Source organism: Phasianus colchicus, chromosome 2, assembly GCF_987193195.1.
Source record: "Phasianus colchicus chromosome 2, bPhaCol1.hap1.1, whole genome shotgun sequence".
NCBI classification, from domain to species: Eukaryota; Metazoa; Chordata; class Aves; order Galliformes; family Phasianidae; genus Phasianus; species Phasianus colchicus.
In genome coordinates, this window is record NC_143437.1 from 105956388 (window position 1) to 105977599 (window position 21212).

At 46.8% G+C, this 21212-nt stretch overlaps 1 protein-coding gene across 11 annotated transcripts in view; it reads left to right on the forward strand.

The window, feature by feature from the left end:
• Nucleotides 1–21212, forward strand: part of EXTL3 (exostosin like glycosyltransferase 3) — a 131222-nt gene that overhangs the window by 88142 nt on the left and 21868 nt on the right. For 8 of the 11 annotated variants that reach the window (XM_090136567.1, XM_090136565.1, XM_090136566.1 and 5 more), the window contains 2 exons: nucleotides 13292–13415; nucleotides 17166–19738. In XM_090136567.1, the coding sequence (XP_089992693.1) occupies nucleotides 17591–19738 (2148 nt within the window). In that variant the 5' untranslated portion in view covers nucleotides 13292–13415; nucleotides 17166–17590. Of the gene's footprint in view, nucleotides 1–440; nucleotides 561–13291; nucleotides 13416–17165; nucleotides 19739–21212 lie in introns of all 11 variants that reach the window. The other 3 variants (XM_090136574.1, XM_090136573.1, XM_090136571.1) reach the window with 2 other exon arrangements.

A 21212-nucleotide genomic window follows, 5' to 3' on the forward strand; every position in this document is an offset into this window, starting at 1 on the left:
AGCAGAGACTGAGCAGTTGTTTTTTTGTCCTGCTGAGGCAACCAGAAGGAATCCAGTCTGGGATGCACACCTCGGGTACATCTCTGTGTTGGATACGTGAAAGGATTTGGGGAAATGATGATGTAGTGGTTGAAAGGAGAGATGGGAGCGGAGGAATCCTTAAAATGTCCTTCAGTGTTGACTCAGCCCATTTAAGCTCAGAGTGTTGCTGTCATGGATGCATATCACCTCCTACAGGTATTAAGTCTTACAACACCACTGAAGCACCTTGAATTTTAATATGTAAGTGGTGTTTGTGCCTTAATTGACCATGTGCTTTCCTCTGTTAACCTCTGGGGAAATGGAGGAGATTTCCTCCCATCTCCAGGTCACCAAATTATAATAAAGTTTCTGAAGAGTTTGTTTTTTTTAACTAAGCATTAGAGTTTTATCCATTTCAGATACCTCCAGGAATGACTTCCAACTTCCCTTTGACATCTCTCTAAATCATAGAACAAAGCAGATTGGCAGGGATCTCTGGAGGTCTCTAATCCAGTGTCAAAGTGAAGCTGACCATGAAGGTAGGTGAGGTTGCTTGAGGCTTTGTCTAGTTGAGGTTTGACCCTTGCTGGAGCTGCAGGGTTGGCCACCTCTCAGGCTCCTGTTCCAGTGGTTTGGTTTTGCCTTGTCTATCCATTTCTTGGGAGGCTATGGCAAAAACCTTGCAGAAGGTCAAGGCAGTCAATACCATCTCCTCTCACCTATCAAGCAGATTGCTTTGTTGTATGGGGCCATTGAATTGGTGAGGTACACTTTACCCATGTACATGTGTGCTGTTCCCAGTTCCCCTTTCTGGCCATGGAAAGGACTTCCAGGAAGATTCATTCCATCCATCCTTGCCCACAGGCTTTTGCTTCCATTTAGGGGCTGGGCAAGGTGAGTACAGCCATTCCAGCTGCATTGCCAACCTCTTCATTCCCACAGATATTCTCCAGAACTTTTGTCACAATTAATGCTTGGAAACTTAATGCAGGTAATGTTGGCTTCATCTTGACTTGGCTGCTCCAAGGCTTTCACTGCCTTAGCTAATACAGCCTTTACAATTGCTTAGAGACACTTAAGTTGTCAGTGTGTTTGAATGCAGCGATTAATTTCAGGCATCCCACTGCTAAGACACTACGTTCAGATTTTGACAAAGTCATGCTTTCCTTGCGAGGTGCAAAGAGGCTCTGCAAACCAGCTAACTTGTATCAGCTAAATGGACTGTAACTCCTGGTGAGCAGCGCTGAGCTCTCCTGCATTGATTTACTGGTGCCAGGCAGTGGTAGCAATTATCTGGGCTGCATGAAGAATCAACAGAGAGGGGTCCTAGGGCACGGATACAGGGAGGTGCATCAGGAGTGCCTGCCCTTTAAACACATTACTGCTTGATTTTATTGATGATTCTGCTTATTTTAACCTTTCCGTGCCTCTGTTTCCCTGCCTATAAATTACTTGTCTTCCTTTTGGGGTTATTGAGGACTGCTTAGCTATAGCATAGAAAATGCTGTCAAGGTAGGGTGCCAAGTGAATACAAACTATTTTATTTTTAGTGCCTTTTGAATTCTTGGACTTTTTGTTCTCCCTTTTATCTGTCTCTCTTTTAATCACACGAAATGGAAAGAAACTCAATCACAGCTGTTGCTAGAGAAGAATCATTAGGCTCATCCAGCTGGCTCTCCTGGGGCCAGTGTGGGTTGTGCGGAGTGATGAGGGGTCTTTCACTTCTGACAGCTCTCTTCATTGATCCAAGTGGGAAGGGCTATTTTTAGGTAAATGGACATCAGGCAATGCTGAAAGAGAGCTGGGTTATTTTTGGAAACCCATCGGCGACAGTTTTGGCGGGTCCTAATGCAAATTTTGTCTTTGGTTGGGTTGTCTCACTTTGTAGGATCAGTTTCCAAGGACGTGGGGGTGATTTGTTGAGCTTGTTTTGCAGTCTGAATCTGGGGGTTTAATTCCCAGTAAACCGAGTGGTGACCGAGCTGAAGATCTTGGGGCAGAGGATGAAGCTCTGTGTGTGGAGCCTGCCTGGAGTTGGGATAAACCCGTAGAGATGCCCTCATGAAGGAACATACAGAAGACTTGGTGCTGGTGATGGCCATGCTGCAGGGTTGAATGTGCACTACGCCTTGCTTCAGTGCATTGCAGAAGGGTAATGGCATCTTCTCAGTTTTCCTCAGCCTTTTCCAGAAGGGTTTTGGGACAGCTCTTGTCTGTCCTGGCTGACTTGGTGCCCACAGCTTGCTTATGTTGTGCAGGTACAGATGGGAGCCTGGGGGCAACGGCCAGGTCTGTGCCTTTACTACTCACAGAGCTGGAAAAGCCCAAGCAGAAAACACTGTGGATGTGATTTAGTAGCACGTTACCTGCCTTCTCTCAGCCTAATTTCAGAGGTCAGAACATGCTCTCACTTGAGTTTTTCAGGCCTTTCATACAGCATGTGAAGGCCATTACATAAAATTAGCTTGCTGCTTGGGGAAAGCTGGTATTAGCTCTGTGTTAGGACTCTTTTCAAAGCTCTCAGAGATCATTTACTTGATGGGCTCCTATTCAAGCTCATGGGTACAAGGTAGAAAATGGAAACAAATAGCATCTGATACTGCTTCCTGACAGAGGTGAAAAATCGAGTGGGCTTTTTGGCAGAATTCCTGCTCTCCTGGGCTGTTTTTTTTTGTGATTTATTTATTTTTTTCTTTTCTTTTCTTACCTGTATGGATCTCTAATGGCACTTTCCTACCCATGGCCATGGAGTGTCTGTAGAGCAGGACTGATTTTTAATTCTCTCAAAGTTCCTGATGATCCAGCAGTGGGAAGAGGAACGTGATTCTGAAGCAGGCTTAAATTGTAAAGCACATTCAGATCTGCTAAGCAACAGCATTGACACGTTTAAATAAATCTGCTGTTGAGTAATACAGAGTGACATATTGAGAGCAATTAAAAAAAAACAAAACAGCACAAATTTGGGAAATGACTGGAATGGAAACGGAGCATAGAGGACATTGGATAAAAGAGAGGGAGGGCTACTCCACAAAAAGAGTGTGATGGAGAACAAGAATAGCCATCAGGGGGGTGAGACAATAGTGGGAGTGTGAATTGATGCTGAAATTGTCTCTTGGCAGTAGGGTCCTTGTGATGGTACTTCTCTGCCAGTGCTAATGGTCACAAGGATTGGAGAGATTTTACTGCCTAGTTCAGAAAGAAGCACGTGGTGGGACATTGCACAGAGAGAGGGGATTGGAAGGTGCTGTTTGCATTCCTGCAGCTTTCTTACTGCGTGCTGAGTGGGGTCCAGCTTCTGCTGTATCCATCACTACAGAGCAGTGCAACACTGCATCGGTGAAGGAACACACAGGTGGAATGTAGAGCTTTTGTATTTGGAGCTGATGAGAGAAATTAACGTGCAGAGCTCAGCTATGGGATGCCTTGCTGCAGGAAGCTGTGAAGCCCAAGTGCTTGTGGTAGTTTTCATTTTTACCTTTCTTATTTTTTAAACAGTTCAGACTTTGTGTTCATAAGAATGTATGAGATTGATCGCTCCAGAAAAGCATTTTGGTGAGAAGCTCTCTTCTTCAAGGTCTCATACAACTCTTATTTTCTGGCGATTAGGGAAAAATTGTTCTGAATCAGCTGTTCTGTGATTATGATGTATGAGTATTTAGCACCAAAGCAGCTGGAAATGGGCACTTAGGGGTAAGGGCTGAAGTGAAGGGATTATTGGTTGGGTGTAATACAGCCATCTTTGTGCTTCTTTATTATTTTACTGGAGTCTGTACAGTGGTCAAATGAAGTTGTGGATTTTGTGACTATCTTAATGACTTTGTTCCAAGCTGATGCCTCATGTCTGTTTGAGTAGCATGGTCACAGCAGGGTTAGTGGCTCTCTTGCTGAGCCGTTCCAGGCTCTCAGGCAGATTTCCCAAGCCCTGACAACAGCTCCTTTTCGTGGCTGGGCACCAGGTGCTTACCCTGGGCACGAGCAGCTTTTGTCCAGTGGATGACAGTATTTAGTTTAGGAGTCAGCCAGTGCTATTAAGCATAAAAGGGAGATAGCTGTGCTGTCCTTCGCTATATTTTTCAGATCTGTTGCTGTTTGTGGCTCAAGCCATGAAGGGGAAGATTGAGACTGCTCACTCTGCTCCCCTGTACATAGTCACTGATAGAAGTGACCAGAAGAGAGATTTATGGCATTCTTGTTCATCAGGACCTTTTGGCATCTATTCAGCAAGTATGAGAATGGCCTGAGCTGAAAGTGGTCTGGTCTTTGGGGTGATGTCTAGCAGGCAGTATTGGAAGCCATTGCTTTGTCTGTATGAGTGCTTGGCTGGCAGAGTATCCCACTGCCCGTTTCTGAACTGCTCTGAGGATACTTGGCCCCACTCACTCAGCAAAAACAGCTGCTGTGCATTGGAGATTCCTGCCTGGGGTCTTTTTAAGCCAGGGGCCTCTCAGCCGAAGTAGTTCCACCTTTCCAAATATACTTCCTCTGCTAGCATTTGGATTGATTTGGACACTAAGATGATCAGAGGGTTGGAGCACCTCTCCTGTAAGGAAAAGTTGAGGGAACTGGGCTTGTTTAGCTTGGAGAAGAGAAGGCTCCAGGGAGACCTCATTGTGGCCTTCCAGTACTTGAAGGGAGCGGATAAACAGGAGGGGGAACGGCTGTTTGTGAGGGTGGATAGTGATAGGACAAGGGGGAATGGTTTTAAACTGAGACAGGGGAGGTTTAGGTTGGATATGAGGAGGAAGTTTTTCCGCCAGAGGGTGGTGAGGCACTGGAACAGGTTGCCCAAGGAGGCTGTGGATGCCCCATCCCTGCAGGCATTCAAGGCCAGGCTGGATGTGGCTCTGGGCAGCCTGGTCTGCTGGTTGGCGACCTGCACATAGCAGGGGGTTGGAACTGGATGAGCATTGTGGTCCTTTTCAACCCAGGCCATTCTACGATTCTGTGATTCTGTTGGGAGCTGGCAGGTGGGACTGTGCTGGTTCAGATCAGTGAGGCAGTTCCTTTAATGCAGAGCCTATCCACCAGATCCGTGGCACATGGTTTCTGTGGGATGTTATTCCCTGGCCCACAGAAGTGCATTAGTGATGTTAACTCTTTGAAACCCTGTCAGCTCTCAGACCTGCTCTGCACATCCTGCTGCCAGCTCCAAGAAGCTGTAAAGCCATTAACTTTGCACAATTGTGGCAGTTTGAAGCAGCTGCCCCAGTATCACCACTCTGCAGTGGATGAACAGCTAAAGCATTTGGGCACTGTATGATTAGATCAAACAAATTGTCTCAAAGCCACAAGATGTTCAGCTGGACTGCTTGTTCAATAATAGTTTATAAGGATTTCTTTGAAAAGACAGTATTGCTTAGCATTGCATTCTTTAATCTTGTTACAGCGTTCTAATAAAATGGGACTTGGCCATCTAGTTCTACATCTTCCAATAACTTCTGAACCCATCAACTGTTTTCATTCAGATTAGGGGGACACAGCTCACCAAAGCATTAACTCCCTATAAATGCCCTGGAAATAAAAAAATGAAGTTCTCTGCAGGGTTTTAGAGAGCCCCGTGAAAGCCTGAAGGCATCAGCCAGTAGGAATTGAGGTTCCATTTGTGCTGGTGTTCCCAGAAGAACTTGTTAGGTGCTGCCCTCAGACAACAGATCATATTTTTCTCCCAGTACAGTGCTGTGCATTGCAGGGTCTGTTAGAAAGTGCCAGAGCACATTAATCATCATTCCAGCTGTTTCCCTAGCAAGCCACCAGGACACAGGTTGAGGAGTGCAGTTGGGAAGTTCCTTTGGACCAGGCTGTATGCTGGGCAGGTTTTTGTTTTCAAACGCAGAGGATTTAAAAACAAAAAACAAAATCTCACAGTCATGCTTTGGTGTGTTGGCCTGCAAGGCAGTGTTGAAGCTAAAAGCTCCATTAGTGGATTTCAACTTACCCAGCTTAAATCCTTCCCTGAGGATTGCTCATGTTCTGCAGAATTACAGGGTTTGGCGTGATAATGTTTTCCCCTTTATTTCTCCCTTTTGCTCTTTTTTTTTTTTTTTTTTTTTTTTCCCCATAGTGTGAACAGTCAAAACAGCAGCAAAGCTTGAGGGCTGCGTGGGAATCACAGCTCTGTTAGAGCAAGCACGGGCAGTCCCTGGTGCAAGGTGCTCTCTCAGATTAAATATTAAGATTATTCTCCTGAAGAGCAGTGATGCAGTGGCACAGCTGCCCAGGGAGGTGGTGGGGTCACTGTCCCTTGGGAGTGTTCCAGAGCCATGGGGATGTGATATCAAGTGACATGGGCATGGTGGGGTGGGCTGGGATTGGGCTTGGGGATCTTAAAGGTTTTTTCCAACCTGAATGATTCTGTGATTCTATTTAAGAACGTAGTTAGTAGACATGCTGATGGGTTGATGGTTGGACTTGGGATCCTATTGGTGTTTTCCAGTCTTAATGATTCTGTGATTCTAAAGAGGTGAGTGCTGCTCACAGGCTTTGGAAGTGATGAATGGCAATAGCTGAACCAGGCACCATACACCTGCCTGTGGACTGCTGGCTGTTTGCTAGCCTCCTGGGGAGCAGGAGACTGGAGGTAGGGGCATAGAGGACAGGTTCTGTGGGTGGGCCAAATATATGGGCTGAGAGTGCTGAGCTGTGTGGGGTGTAAGAGGCACAGTGAGGAGGCAGAGGTTTGGGAACATCAGAGGTGCTGAAATGGGGAAGGTGGGATCCAGCCAGCAGCAGGGTGAAGGTGGTCAGAGGTAGGCAAAGAAAGTGATACCAGCAGCTGCATTTCGTGCGGCTACTCCTGTATCCTGCAGCTGTTCATTAGAAATTCTGTTTATGCCACGGGGAGTTTTGGAGTCTCTGAAGCTGACACAGTTTTAATAGACAAAGACATTTTGAGTGCAGCACATCTGCTCTGGGATGCTAAGGAACAGCCTCCATGGTGCAGTGCCATTGGTGGAAGCGTTTCATCATGCTGCTTTTATTTTAAGACCTCTCCTCGCTTTTATCCTAAAAAGTAATTTTTGAGGTCAAAAGAAGTGCTGCGTCTGCTCATTAGGTTTGCAGCCGTGTAGCAGCCTTGTCTTACTGCTCCTGATATCCCCAAGTTCCCAGCTTTGAAACTGCAGAATTCCTTCGCTCCGAAGGATTCCAAAGTGTTTGAGAGAAGGGGCGCAGCTCAGAGGTGCAGGAGTTTGGTAAGGGATGTGCAGCATAATATGTGGGGATGGAGAGCATCTCAGTGTGAGTGGAGAATCACATTTGTGCTCCTGGGGTGTGGTGGGCTGGTGGTGCCTCTTGAGCTCTGGGCATAAGCTGGAAGCCACAGAAGTCCAAATAAAGTGTCAGACTTACATATGGCAGGAATTTGATAAAACTAGGGAGTTTTGCCACTAAGGAGTTGTTTTTTCTTTTTCTCACCAAAACCAAACACTTTCCAGTTTCAGGTAATCAGAAAAGCTTAAAGTGCAGTGGTGAAGCTGCAGGGAGAGGGGAACCTCACTGGGAAGCTCAGCACGGGCTGCAGGGTGCACTGATACAGAGCTGCGTTATTAAAAAGGTGGTGAGTTGGTTAGATTTGATTTAGCAATTTATTTCTAGGCAGACTCCATCTGACCCTTAGCTCCACTTTTATGACCTGTGGCTTGCCAAAGCCCATCTAATCTTGTTCGGTGATGGAGCCTCGCTTGTGCAGGTGTAAAGTTAATTCCTTCCTTCATCTCCAGTGATGGCCAAGTTCCTTCCACCCTTCTTCCCCTGATCTTTCTTAGGCTTTCATTAGGCAGAACAGCTGCACAGCTGGGCTGCAGCAGCCCTTTCTTACTGCACGTGTCCCCCAGTCTTTCCATTCCTGACCATTTTTTCCCCTGTCTATTATTGCAGCAGTCCTTGCTTTTCCCTGAATGCGCGGCAGAGTGGGATGTCTTCCATCCTTCCCCTTTTGGGGTCTGGGTGGTAGTGTTCTGCAAACACATAGCTTGATTTGAGACTAGGCTTGCTGCTTGTGTGTCTTGCAAGCAAAGAAATGGGCACCACTGACAAACCAGCATGCAGCAGGTGTTAAATTAGCCAGCATTTTAAACCCAGGCAACAACTCTGTTCTGTAAAAATTTAATTATCGTGCATTCTGCTAATGCTTATCTTCCATCGTACACTTTTCTGCTGTTAATAACCTCGTTATGCACTCCCACAAGCTTCAGGCACCATGTTTTGTTCTTTGCTTATTTTTAACTTCCGCATCTGCACATCCTACCCTGGATACGCACTGCCCAGGCTTCCATTGGCTGGGCTGCTAACATCTGCTCTGCAAGGATGCAGCAAGCTGAGTGGTGCACTCAATACACTGGAAGGAAGGGAAGCCATCCAGAACCACCTGGCCAGGCTGGAGAAGTGGGCCCATGAAAACCTAATGAGGTTCAAAAAGGCCAAGTGCAGGGTGCTGCATTTGGGTTAGGACAATGCCAGGTATTTATACAAACTGGGGGAAGATCTCCTTGAGAGCAGCCCTGTGAAGAAGGACTTGGGGGTGCTGGTGGATGAGAAGCTGGACACGAGCCTGCAGTGTGCGCTTGCAGCCCAGAAGGCCAACTGTGTTCTGGGCTGCATTAAAAGGGGTGGCCAGCAGGGAAAGGGAGGTGATTGTCCCCCTCTACTCGGCTCTTGTGAGGCCCCATCTGCAGCACTGCATCCAGGCCTGGGGCCCCCAGCACAGGAAGGACGTGGAGCTCTTGGAGCGGGTCCAGAGGAGGGCACTGAGATGATCAGAGGGCTGGAGCTCCTCTCCTATGAGGAAAGGTTGAGGGAACTGGGCTTGTTTAGCTTGGAGAAGAGAAGGCTGCAGGGAGACCTCATTGTGGGAGTACTTGAAGGAGCGTATAAACAGGAGGGGGAATGGCTGTTTGTGAGGGTGGATAGTGGTAGGACAAGGGGGAATGGTTTTAAATTGAGTCAGGGGAGGTTTAGGTTAGATCTTAGGAGGAAGTTTTTCATCCAGAGGGTGGTGAGGCACTGGAACAGGTTGCCCAAGGAGGCTGTGGATGCCCCATCCCTGCAGGCATTCAAGGCCAGGCTGGATGTGGCTCTGGGCAGCCTGGTCTGCTGGTTGGCAACCTGCACATAGCAGGGTTTGGAACTGGATGAGCATTGTGGTCCTTTTCTACCCGGGCCATTCTACGATTCTGTGATGGCCTCTCCCAGCTCCATTCAACCTCCTGACTTCCTCTTTTGCTAAGTACAACTCCACTAATTAGCTTTTATTTATTTATTTATTTTTTAAGCCATCATACCATTGCTCTCGCTGGCAGAGATCTTACTGTGAGGTCAGTCCTGGCGGCATCCCTTTATTTCAGGTGGGGGGTTCATCTGGCATGGCAGTGTCTTTACAGCAGGAAGCTGTGGGATGCATTGCTTTCAGCCAGCACTTGGACACTGTGCACCAGTGGCATGGCTGGGCAGACCTAAGCTCTGTGGAGCTCTCAGGTTGAGCAAAGGAAAGGGCGAAATATCTTTGTTGGTCCCTTCCAACTCAGGATATTCCATGAATAGATTTATTTTTGTCCCGTAGCTGCACTTAAACTCAGTAATCCTTCTGCCCTGGGATGAGAACAGGATGGCTGCTCCCCAGCCCGTCCTGCTCTGATGGCAGGTTTTGTTGGCAGTGTGACTTCTCCAGTTCAGTTTCTCTGAACAGTTCATTTCCATTCTCATATCTGAACAAATGTATGTGGTTATATGTGGTTCCAGGTCTACCAGTGTAGAAGTGCCACCAGTGTGACAAAGGCAGTTCAAGGAGGAAAGGCTTAAATTGGATGTCTGGGGGAAGTTCTTTGCTATGAGAGTGGTGAGGTGCTGGAACAGCTGTCCAGAGAGGCTGTGGTTACCCCATCCCTGGAGGTGTTCAAGGCCAGGTTGGATGAGGCCCTGGGCAGCCTGGGCTGGTATTAAATGTGGAGGTTGGTGGCCCTGCATGTGGGAGGAGGGTTGGAGCTTCATGATCCTTGAGGTCCCTTCCAACCCTGGCCATTCTGTGATTCTAAGGCAGCGTGGCTGGGATGCTGGCAGAGTTCAAACAAGCCCAGTGGAGGTGGTGGCACAGTTATTTGGTGACATCTTTCTCCTGAAACCTCTGCAGGCAGCAAAGATGCTTCACTCCTTCGACCACCGTTCCTGCTGCGTTATCCACCTGTGAATGCAGCAGAAAGGCATTTAATGTCCCTTGCCTAATTGGGAATGTGTGACTGGAGTGTCTGATATTGAGAAACGGGTTTGTTACCCACAGGGACCCTATTTGAATCGAGCTCAAATTAATAGAGTGCTGGCAATAGTTGTGTTTGTGCATCTGAATTTCTCGTTTGCCTCGTAATGAACTGTGTCGGATAAGAATCCGCCTGCTGTATAAATATGGGTGATTACAGCGCGTCGGGTAATTTAGTTATTTGGCATGATTGATCAGGCTGTCTGAAACAGAGCGGCCTCCACTTCCGTGGCAATGAAACATTCTCCAGAAAGTGCAGTAGGCCATCAGCTCGCTGCTGGGCTGCCCGCCCTGTGCATCAGGGGCCTCTGTGGGAGGAGGGAAAAGGATGCTGAGAGATGTGTATGGCAGCACGGATAGAAGTGGGAAGACCTCCTTCAGAGCCCCTCCGTGGAGATGCTGCCTTCACCCCGCATGCAAAAAATGGGACAACTTTACAAAATTCCCTTTGGGATGGGATGTGGCCCTCCCTGCTGAGAGAGGTGATGTTAAGCACTGTGTTTCTGTGCTTTTTCAGGCAGTATCGCCTTTTTCTTGTAATTTAACCAGGATGAAGAAGTTGAAAATTGTGCTTAATTACAACTTGAAGCATCTGTCTTTGATCAGGAGCCTGAATTCCTCTGTGTGCTTGTTTGCTGCCGTGGAGGCAGTGCTGGTGGTGGTCACAGAGGTGAGAGAGGTTTGTATTTTAGCCCTGGGGAAAATAAAGTACTGCAGCTACCTGGGGCCCAAAGCCACAGTGAATCCTGAGTGCTGGAGCTGTCTCACAGTCAGCATTGGGAACAGCTGCCCATTCCTCCTGCCTGCAGCTCACCTCTGTGTACTTCTCTGTGAAGTGCCCGGCTCTTTGCTGTGGTTTTACCTCCAGAGAGTTCCTGTTCATTCATTGTTTCAAGGTAAAAGCAGAAATAGCCTTCTCCTCCTCCCACACCTAATTTATCCCTTTCAGCAACAAACAAGATAGCAGTCATGCACCTACTCCTCATGCAGGTTGTGCACGTAATGGAGCAAGGTAGCTGCTTCCTCAGTTTGCTTCCCAAGTGCCCAAAAATCTTTTAGAACTTTATAAATGGGAACACAGAGAGCAGTACAACAGCAGCCACTCTGTCTGTATTTACCAGGTTCCTTGTAAAGCTCTGCCCTGTGATTTCTTGCTCAGAGACTGGGAAGTTGAAGAGTTTTGTGTTCAGGTTGTTCTGCCGTTCAGTGCTGCAGAACATAAAAGGATTCACTTGTAAGCTGTGTACTTCTTTGTAGAGAGAAGTGCTCGTGTGCAGCCTGCAAGAATAAATAAAACAATACTCCTGCTTTATTACCGGAAAACAACACTAAATAATAAATTTAAGAACTAAAAGCTCTATATGTTAAGTAGATTGCACAATGCATTATGCAAAAAGCAGGAAGATACTGGAGAAGGAAAGCACTGGAAGAAAGCAGGCTGGAAGGTGGACTGTTTTGCAGACAGGACAGTTAGATATCTATTGAATCCTGAGCTGGCACAGGCTCTGTAGTGGCCTTGGACAGGTTGTCATGCAGTAGGTTTGGTTGGAGAGGACCTCTTGGAAGTCTCTGAACCTGGGTTGTGAATGTCTTTTTGCCCTTTGTTGAAGCAGGTAGTGGCCGTGTACTTGTTCCTTCTGCTGATGCTGGGGCCCCGGAAGGTTTGACTGGGGGGGATTTGGGATTTCAAGGAATCATTAGGAGAAGCCGTGACCCTTTTGGTCCTTCTTTCCTTCCTGTTCCTTCCCCAGCTGTCTGCTGCACTTATCCCAACTCTCCCTCTCCTTTTCTTCATTTCTTTCCTGTGATGATGAGGCAACTTGACCTTGACACAGCAACACTTGGTTTTACTTCCATGTCTCGGTTCTCTTTTGGGGTTCATTTTTCCCCATTCATCAGTCATGAGCTCTCAAAAGCATCAGCTGAAGTACAAGCCAAGCTACTTTGTGGGGACTTGCTTGTTGGGGTTAGTTGGCTGTTAATTCTTCTTCCAGATTGTCTTGCCCTTCAGAAGTGGAAATTGCTTTTGGGGAAGTCTGATCCTGAACCTGGGGCTCCACAAGGAACATTAAGGAGTTCTACACAGGGTTAGAAAGCTGGGATTTTTGTCCTTGAATGCCAAATACCTCTGTTGAAATCCCTGTGTTTTCTGTTTAGGTTGCATTTCTTTCCTTTATCCAGTTCAACTGTAGGGTCTCTTTCTGCCTCCAGACACTACAGTGCCTCCAAACACCATGTAAGAGCCTGGTCAAGTGGCTGAACTATAATCCAGTGTCCAGGAGCCCTGTGCCTGTGGTCTGGCTTCCCTTTTGTGAATATAAGGGGAATACAGCAAGTTACTATGGATTACTTCCTGGAGAGGACACCGAGGGGCTCTCTGGGAGTATTTGCCCAGAACCACTTTGCTGTGTGCTAGGAGCAAGGCTGGTAGCAGGTTTGGCTCCACACAGAGGCAGGAACTTTTCTTGGTTGGGATAAAAGCTTTATAAAGCAGAGGGTGCAGTTTATCCCCTAAACGTAGAGATTACAAGATCTTTTGCTGGTTACGTGTCGCAGCGCTGATCTTTGCCTAGGAGTATTTCTCTGTACCTGAGAGCTCCAGAGATGCTACAAATCCCCAGTGATGATCCTTTAGGCTGCAGCACGCAAAGCATTTCAGAGTGAATTTTCCATCTGCTGCTTTTAAAGATCTGCTCTCAAACATACCTTAAAGCACGCACCTAATAGATTTACTTTCCTTGTTCAGTTGCAGGAGGAAAATCCTCTAAATGCTCCTGTTCCAAAAGTGATTGGAGATTTGGAGTGTAATCCTATTCTTTATGAGAATTAGGAAGTTGAAAGTTATCGTTGCTGGAGGGCTGTTTTGTGTTCATTTCTTTTCCGTTTCACTGGAAACGCTCTTCCTTGTTGCCAAGAAAGGAGGGTGGCAATGTGCTGTATCTTCTTGCTTTAGCAGAAAGATAATGGTTTACCCTTTTTACTGCTGTAAAAAAAAATGTGATTTTTATTTGATTTCATTTTTAGTGCTGGTGAAAAAGGGATTTGGCAATAGGAACTGTCTGTTTGAATCAGAGGAGAGAAGCAAAGAAGCCACTAACACAGCACCTTGACTTTCACAGTTCATCAGGAGGGAACCTGCATGACAGAGGTGGGTATCGAGGTTCATCCTCAAAGAGAGCCCCAGCACAGGGGGATGTTTCTGGTGACAGCACTGCAGTGATAACTCTGCAGGCTTATCAGCTGGGACAGGAGGAGACTGAGGATGGATAGAGGTGCACACAGAGTCTGGGAGCTCTGATGTAGGATCCCTGTAGGTCTTCCACCTGGTTTGCTTGTTGCAGTCATTTGTACCTGTGTCACCATACTCTGCATGGTGATCCACCTCTAGGTGTGCTCGAGAGGAATGTGAGTTTAACGTTTCCACTCTCTTCTCAGATATGCTGACAAGGAGACAATATTTCATATTATATGGGGAGATGGACAGAAGGAGGGACAAGTAGGAGGGACAGGATTGCTCATGTGTCTGCGGAGGGGCTTTTGTTATTGAACACTTGCAGAGCCATGGGAGCAATGACTTTCACTAGCACCCAGCCTGACTCGTTCTGCTAGAAATCCAAAAAGCAGGAGAACCCCAAATATTCCTGTAACTACATTGGCAGAGAGAACACCCACTGGGAAAATATCCCTGGATTTGAACAAAGATGTGGCAGCATGCATGAACAGCAATTTAGTTTTGCAGCCCTGCGCTGTGGGAGAAGGAACTGCAGCTTGCAAGCATGTCATGCCAAAGAAGTCGGTCAGATTGGCATTTGGGAAGAGGCTGTGGTAATTATTGAGCTTCTGATTTCCCAAGAGCTCTTCTTTGCCTCTTTTTTTGTGTATGTAATTAGCACTATAAGGCAGCAACGTCGTGTTAAAATGTCAACAGGAGTTTCTCAGTGTGGGACTCTGTTGGGACTAAATAGTGCTTGGGAGGGAGAACCCAGCAACTGGTATCTTTCTCTTCCTCCCAAACTTCTTTTTGGGAACTATGGAAATCAGCAATCTTTCACCAGGGCAGCTTATTCCTTTTAAATAAAACACTGAAGTCTCCCTTGGTAAAACAGCAGATTGAGTTTTTACTTTGTTACTAGAACTTAAAAAAAAAATAAATTAAAAGCACTGTGTTACAACCTCAGGCTCTATCTAGTTGATGAGGAATGAAGTCTTTGTAATGAAGAACAGTCAGAAGGAGTGTCTAAAGTGCTTTCTTTATCGCTAGCACGTATTTCATATTGATAGTCAATACTTCTAACTGATCCCCAGCCATGCATGTTGCATTTCATATCCCTCCGCAGCCTCCTCCGCTCTCTCCTGTGTGTTTTTTTCTGAGCTAAGAGCGGAGTTCATTTGTCAGCTTCAGGTTTCTGAGCACACAGATTGTTTTAATTCACAGCCCTCGTTTTTAGGCCAGAAGGATAAAGTTTGTTGTGTGCCTACTGAAGGAGCAGGAACAGAGGAGCCACTGGAAGGATTAGATGGCAGAACAGCTGCAGAGGATCGTGTGTGGGGTGATGGTCTGGATTTAGCTTTCCAAGGACACCAGTTGCCATTTTAGGGAGTCCACTTTGCTACTTCATTGCTGTTTGGAGCTTGTAAATAGGCAGTGCTGCTAAAATGGAACAAGGTTTAGATGCAGTCTAAACTGATGGTCCTTGGGGCTGCCTTTACTGCCTTTGGGGCCATGTTTTTATTCTGGCCAGTCAGAAGAAGCACATGCACACACCTCCTCTACCATTTTCTGGTCACATTTGTGTTCCCTTGTTCCTGTATTGTCTCAGCACCTCACAGGATTTAACTGTGTTCACTCCAGTGGCGTCCCCAAAGAAGAAACAGCAGACCTTGTTTTCCCATGCATACCTTGAAGTTGAGCTGTTTCTTAGCTTTGCAGGTGTTCCAATGAGCATGTGCTTTGGCTTTTCTCTCAGAAGCGTTAATAGAGCAACGCTCATCTCCTGGCCAGCTATTTGCAGACAAGTGTTTGCAATTCTAGGATCTTTGCAGCCCCTTTGAGACAGCGTTGGAATTGCAGGGACTGACCGACTGTGCATGCACGGACAGTAGCAGCAAGAGCTTCCTTTCCTGGGGAGAGCTTAAAAATAAAATACAGGCTTTAAAAGTTTTTTGGTTTTTTTTTTGCCTCACTCAGTCAGCTGCTTTGTACACTGGTGCATGCTAAAACCCTTCTGTTGTATAGCAGCGGTCCCAGCGGCACAATGCAAGCACGCTGCTACTGCCAGGGCTTCCCGTGTCTGACTGACAGCCTCGTGCAGAAGAGCTGGGGATTTACATTCATCACCAGCCACTCTCAGCCCAGGCAAATGGAGGCTGCTGTACAGAGAAGAGCATTAAAATGTTCTGCCAAGAGAGCCCAAGCCTCCCCCATCTGCCCTCACTGACAGCGCTGCCAAGGTCTGAGAAAGCTGATTTTGCCTTTTTCTGACTTTTTAGCCCTTTTATCCTCCTTGCTTTCTGAGATTTACACCAGTGTCGTTTGCCAGGCAATGTTATGAATTTAAAAGCTGCTTTAATTTTTAACTACTATGCGTCTCCCAGTCGCAGGTCCAGTTTGGGGGAGGATTCTCATTTAGTCTACAGCATTACATTACCACAAACAAATAGCCTTGTAACAAAACAGACCTAGGAGCTGTGCACTGTTAGCTGACTTGCTTCCCTTTTGTTACAATTTTTTTCTGGTTAAAATCAAATGTTCACTTCATTTTTCCGATACATTTGTGTACTACACTGAAATTTATTCATTCTCTTCTTCTTTAAGGTGAACTTCTGTTTTGCTTTGGCCCTCTTGTAGCTGCAGTTTGCTTCTCTCTCTTCTTTCTGCCGATTCTCAAATGAGTAAATGAGAGGAGTATGAACAGGTTTAGTGAAAAATGACCATCAGCAATGGAGATGACTTTCCTCTAATTAAAAATTGAAGTGGAAATGAATAAGCTTCTCATGAGGCTGTGCAGGAATCGACGCTGTGCCCAGCACTGTATTCATCAGTGATGTGGGAATTCCCATGTATGAAAGAATATCTCAGAAATGTGGGTACCTTGAATGATGCTAATTAAAAGGCAGGGAGAGTTCTTACAGCAGCATGTGCATCTGGCCGAGTGCTGAATGTATCACATCCCTGTGTTCTAAGGCCTTGGTGGGTTTTATGCCCATGTTGCTAGTTCAGAGCCTTAGCCAGGCACTGTAGACAGGCACCTTTTTCCAGTTTTGGCCAGAAGTTTTCTCCCACGTGCAGTGAACCTGCAGAGATGTCATAGCCAACACTGCGTATGTGGTCTTTAAACTTTCTGTCGCAACAAATCAAAATTTTCCTGCAGGAAAGGAAAGGAAAACAATTTGTCTAAAAATTCCTTATCAGCTCTAATCATTAGAGCAGAACAAGAGCGATTATGCTCAGTTATGCAGCATGAATTTACATCTCTGCTGTGTTTCAGAATCACAACACGCCATTAAGAGGGGGGCAGAGAGAGCAGGGGTACATTGATATCCCCACTTAGTACAGAAGGGGACAGGGACTTGCAGATGTTAGGCAGCTTCCCCAAGGCTTCACAGCAAGACAGTGGGTGAAGTAGGAAACCAGATCCAGGGGCTGTGATTTTCTGATCTGGCCACTGAAGCGTGCAAACCTAATGAAAAACAGAGTGCTCAGAGAAGGCCACGTGTCCAGATCTAATGAATCCCATCACTTTCTCAGGTTTACTGCTGTTAGCCCCAGAGGTGCCAAACATGCACAAAGGTTGCTCTTTTGTGGAGAGGACAGCTGGTTTTAAAAACTAGCAGAGTCTCAGGTCGCTGTGGGGTCGTTTTGTTTGCATTATCTGAATGTGTGATTGTTCTCTTGTAGGAACAGCAGAGCATCAGCCACACAGCAGCGATGAACCCGACGTTGGTACGAGTCTCTTCTGGCTCGTTCTCCACAATGGCTGGTGCCTCTGCATATTCATTGGATGATGATAATGCAGGATGTCGAGAGCAGCGGTAGAGTTTGCCTTGATCCCGTCGTGCTTTTCCTCTGCTGGTGGAGTCTTTGAGTCGCCATGAGAACGCTGTGACACTTCCACCAGGTTACCTGCAGACCACGGGTGGGCAGAGTGTGGGCATGGTCACGTCCAACCGAGGAGCCATCGTCACAACAAGATGAAATTCCCGTTCTATTGGCTTCTCAGTAAGCAGGCACAGTAACGTTTCTTCGCGGAGACTTGCTATACGAACTCTTCTGGTTATGGCTACTGATCCAACGTGACTGGGCATGCGGTGACTGTTGAACTCATGACTGGATATACGATGTTGCGGAATGGGGGAGTGGGGAACGGAGGCCAGCCGTGGTTGTTGAGGTGGTCCAGTCGGATCAGGCTTACCTGGCTGAGTTTCATCCTCTTTGTCATCCTCGTCTTTTTTCCCCTTATCGGCCACTACTACCTGACGACCATCGATGACGCAGATGATGCTGGCAAGCGCATCTTTGGCCCTCGGACTGGCAATGAGCTGTGCGAGGTGAAGCACGTGCAAGACCTGTGCCGCATCCGCGAGTCGGTCAGCGAGGAGCTGCTGCAGCTGGAGGCCAAGAGGCAAGAGCTCAACAGTGAGATTGCCAAGCTCAACTTGAAGATTGAGGCTTGCAAAAAGAGCATCGAGAATGCCAAGCAGGACCTGCTGCAGCTGAAGAACGTCATCAGCCAGACTGAGCATTCCTACAAAGAACTGATGGCTCAGAACCAGCCAAAGCTCTCCTTGCCAATCCGGCTGCTGCCAGACAAAGACGATGCGACCTTTCCCCTGCCAAAATCCAATCGGAACTGCAGGCTGCACAACTGTTTTGACTACTCGCGATGCCCGCTGACATCTGGCTTTCCAGTCTATGTCTACAACAGTGACGATTACCCTTTTGGTAGTTCCTTAGACCCTTTAATTAAACAAGCCTTTGAGGCGACTGTCAGAACTAATGTTTATGTTACTGAGAATGCAAATATTGCTTGTGTGTATATAATTTTAGTGGGGGAAATGCAAGAGCCCGTAATGCCAAAACCTACTGAACTAGAGCAACAGTTGCACTCTTTGCCATATTGGAGGACTGATGGACATAACCATCTCATCATCAATTTGTCAAGGAAATCAGAAACTCAGAACTTTCTTTACAACATCAGCACGGGGCGTGCCATGCTTGCCCAGTCCACGTTTTATGATGTGCAGTATCGACCGGGGTTTGATATTGTGGTGTCACCTCTGGTCCATGCTATGTCTGAACCTAACTTCCTAGAAATCCCACCCCAGGTGCCAGTCAAGCGTAAATATCTGTTTAGTTTCCAGGGGGAGAAGATTGAGTCTCTCAGATCTAGCTTGCAAGAAGTTCGCTCTTTCGAAGAGGAGATAGAAGGCAACGCCCCGGCTGACTACGATGATCGCATTATCACCACCCTGAAGGCTGTTCAGGACAGCAAGCTGGACTTTGTTTTGGTGGAGTTCACGTGTAAGAACCAGCCTAAGGCGAGTCTGCCCACTGAGTGGGCTCTGTGTGGAGAAAGGGACGACAGACTAGAGCTACTGAAGCTATCTACTTTTGCACTGATAATCACCCCCGGGGACACCCGGTTGGTGATCTCCGCTGGGTGTGCCATGAGACTGTTTGAGGCTCTGGAAGTCGGAGCCATCCCGGTGGTTCTTGGAGAGCAAGTCCAGCTACCCTACAACGACGTGATCCGGTGGAACGAGGCAGCCTTAATCATACCAAAGCCACGTATCACAGAAGTGCACTTTCTTCTGAGAAGCATTTCTGACAACGATCTCCTTGCCATGAGGAGGCAGGGCCGCTTCTTGTGGGAGACTTACTTCTCCACCTCTGATAATGTGTTCAGCACAGTCTTAGCTATCATAAGGACTCGAATCCAAATCCCGGCTGCTCCTATCCGAGAAGAAACTGCAGTGGAGATTCCCCACCGATCTGGCAAAGCTGCTGGTACAGACCCCAACATGGCAGACAACGGTGACCTGGACTTGGGGCCTGTGGAAACAGAACCACCCTATGCATCTCCCAAATATCTCCGCAATTTCACCCTCACTGCAATGGACATCTACAGGAATTGGAATTCCGCTCCGGGGCCTTTTCACCTCTTTCCCTATACTCCCTTTGACCCTGTTTTGCCATCGGAAGCAAAGTTTTTAGGGTCTGGGACTGGATTTCGACCAATAGGTGGAGGAGCAGGCGGCTCTGGGAAGGAGTTCCAGGCTGCTTTGGGTGGCAACGTCCCCCGGGAGCAGTTCACAGTGGTGATGCTAACTTATGAGCGGGAGGAAGTTTTGATGAACTCCCTAGAAAGGCTCAATGGTCTCCCGTACTTAAATAAAGTTGTGGTAGTGTGGAACTCTCCCAAGCTTCCCTCTGAGGATCTCTTATGGCCAGACATTGGTGTCCCAATCATGGTAAGAAAGATATTGATATTATGGGCTCGCTTCCTGGTGGGATTTGTGCGTTCAAACTGGCTGTGGCAGCTCTGAAGTGCGTCAGTGCAGCTTAGTCATCTGGGACAGCGTTCATCTTGCAGCCTTGGAGATGTCTGTACCTGATCTGGCCTCTTTATCTGTAGCAAAAAACAGGGAGATGAAAGGCATGACTCATCTGGCCCATTTAGGTGTTTGCATGAGAATGCATTGGCTTGTCTTCTCCAAATGCTGGTTTGAAATTCAGGTGAGATGAACTGCTGTCATGAGGAATCAATCTGCAGCCTTCTGCTTGTGCAGTTCAGGAGCTGATAGGTAGGAGTCTAAATGGTAAAAAACTGGGGTCTTTGCAGGTGCTGGGTATGTGGTGCTCTTGAAGCAATAAGTGTTTGTATGGAGCCTGATAGGAATCTCAGGGCTTAAAGCTAGGGGTTCCTTTTTATTGAAAATCTTTGCTTAGGCGTTGAAGCGTCACACTGTGAGGACAGGTGGCACCTTATAAATAGCTAAATAGGGACTGTTTCTCTGCTTTTCCTGATAAATCTTTCATGAAAACAAGAGAGGGACCAACTGAGGCTGTGCTGTGCAGGTGTTAAGGGCCTCAAAAGACATCTATCACTTTGTATTACAAGGGATGGGGGAACACGTAAGCCAAGGCCAGTGTGACTGTGAGTGTCTGTGCTCTGGAGGCTGCAGTGGGTTTGGGCTGGGTGTGGGCTGATTTCTTTCCCAGCCACACTGAAGAAGCAAGAGCTTCAAAGTCCCTTCTGGTGCCCAACTGCTCACTTGCATATTGGCTCTGTTAGTTTTAGGAAATTCCTTCTCCCTGAATTAATATTAATGTCTTTCTCTTAGGGCTTCTCTGTTATCTCAGTGTAATTTTCAGCAGTTATTGGTCAGTATTAAATGTAAATCTCCAACTGCACTCTTAGAGCACAAGCATAAAGCTTCTGATAGGAAGCAACGCTGTGTTGTTTGAATCCAGTCGTGTTTAGAGGACAAATGGAGGGATAATGCGTTAGGAATTAGGGAAGAGAAAAATAAAAGAGGAAGATGGTATTTAAGTACGCAAACTGCGTGTGCTTTATGTGACAGGATGCTGCTAAACTTAATAGCAACGTGAGCTTTATGCTTCATGCAAAGAGATTCATTGATTTCATATTTTGTTTTATTATTATTGTGGTGAATAAATCCTTCTGCTCGCATTTAAAAAACCCTTATGGTCCAGGGACAATGAGGAGAGAAAATTGCTTGGATAATTGCACAGTAATCTTTCACATTAGTCCTGTTGAATGCTTGAATTCTGTAAAATCTTTCCGTTGTGCCTGCTTAAAAACTCTGTGTTCCTTCAGAGCCGAAGCGCAGGGATTGTTCTCTTTGGAGTAGCTAATGGGTGTTATTAGTGGAAGAAAAATATGTTTGGTGATGGACATTAATGCTTTTTTTTCCCCCTCTC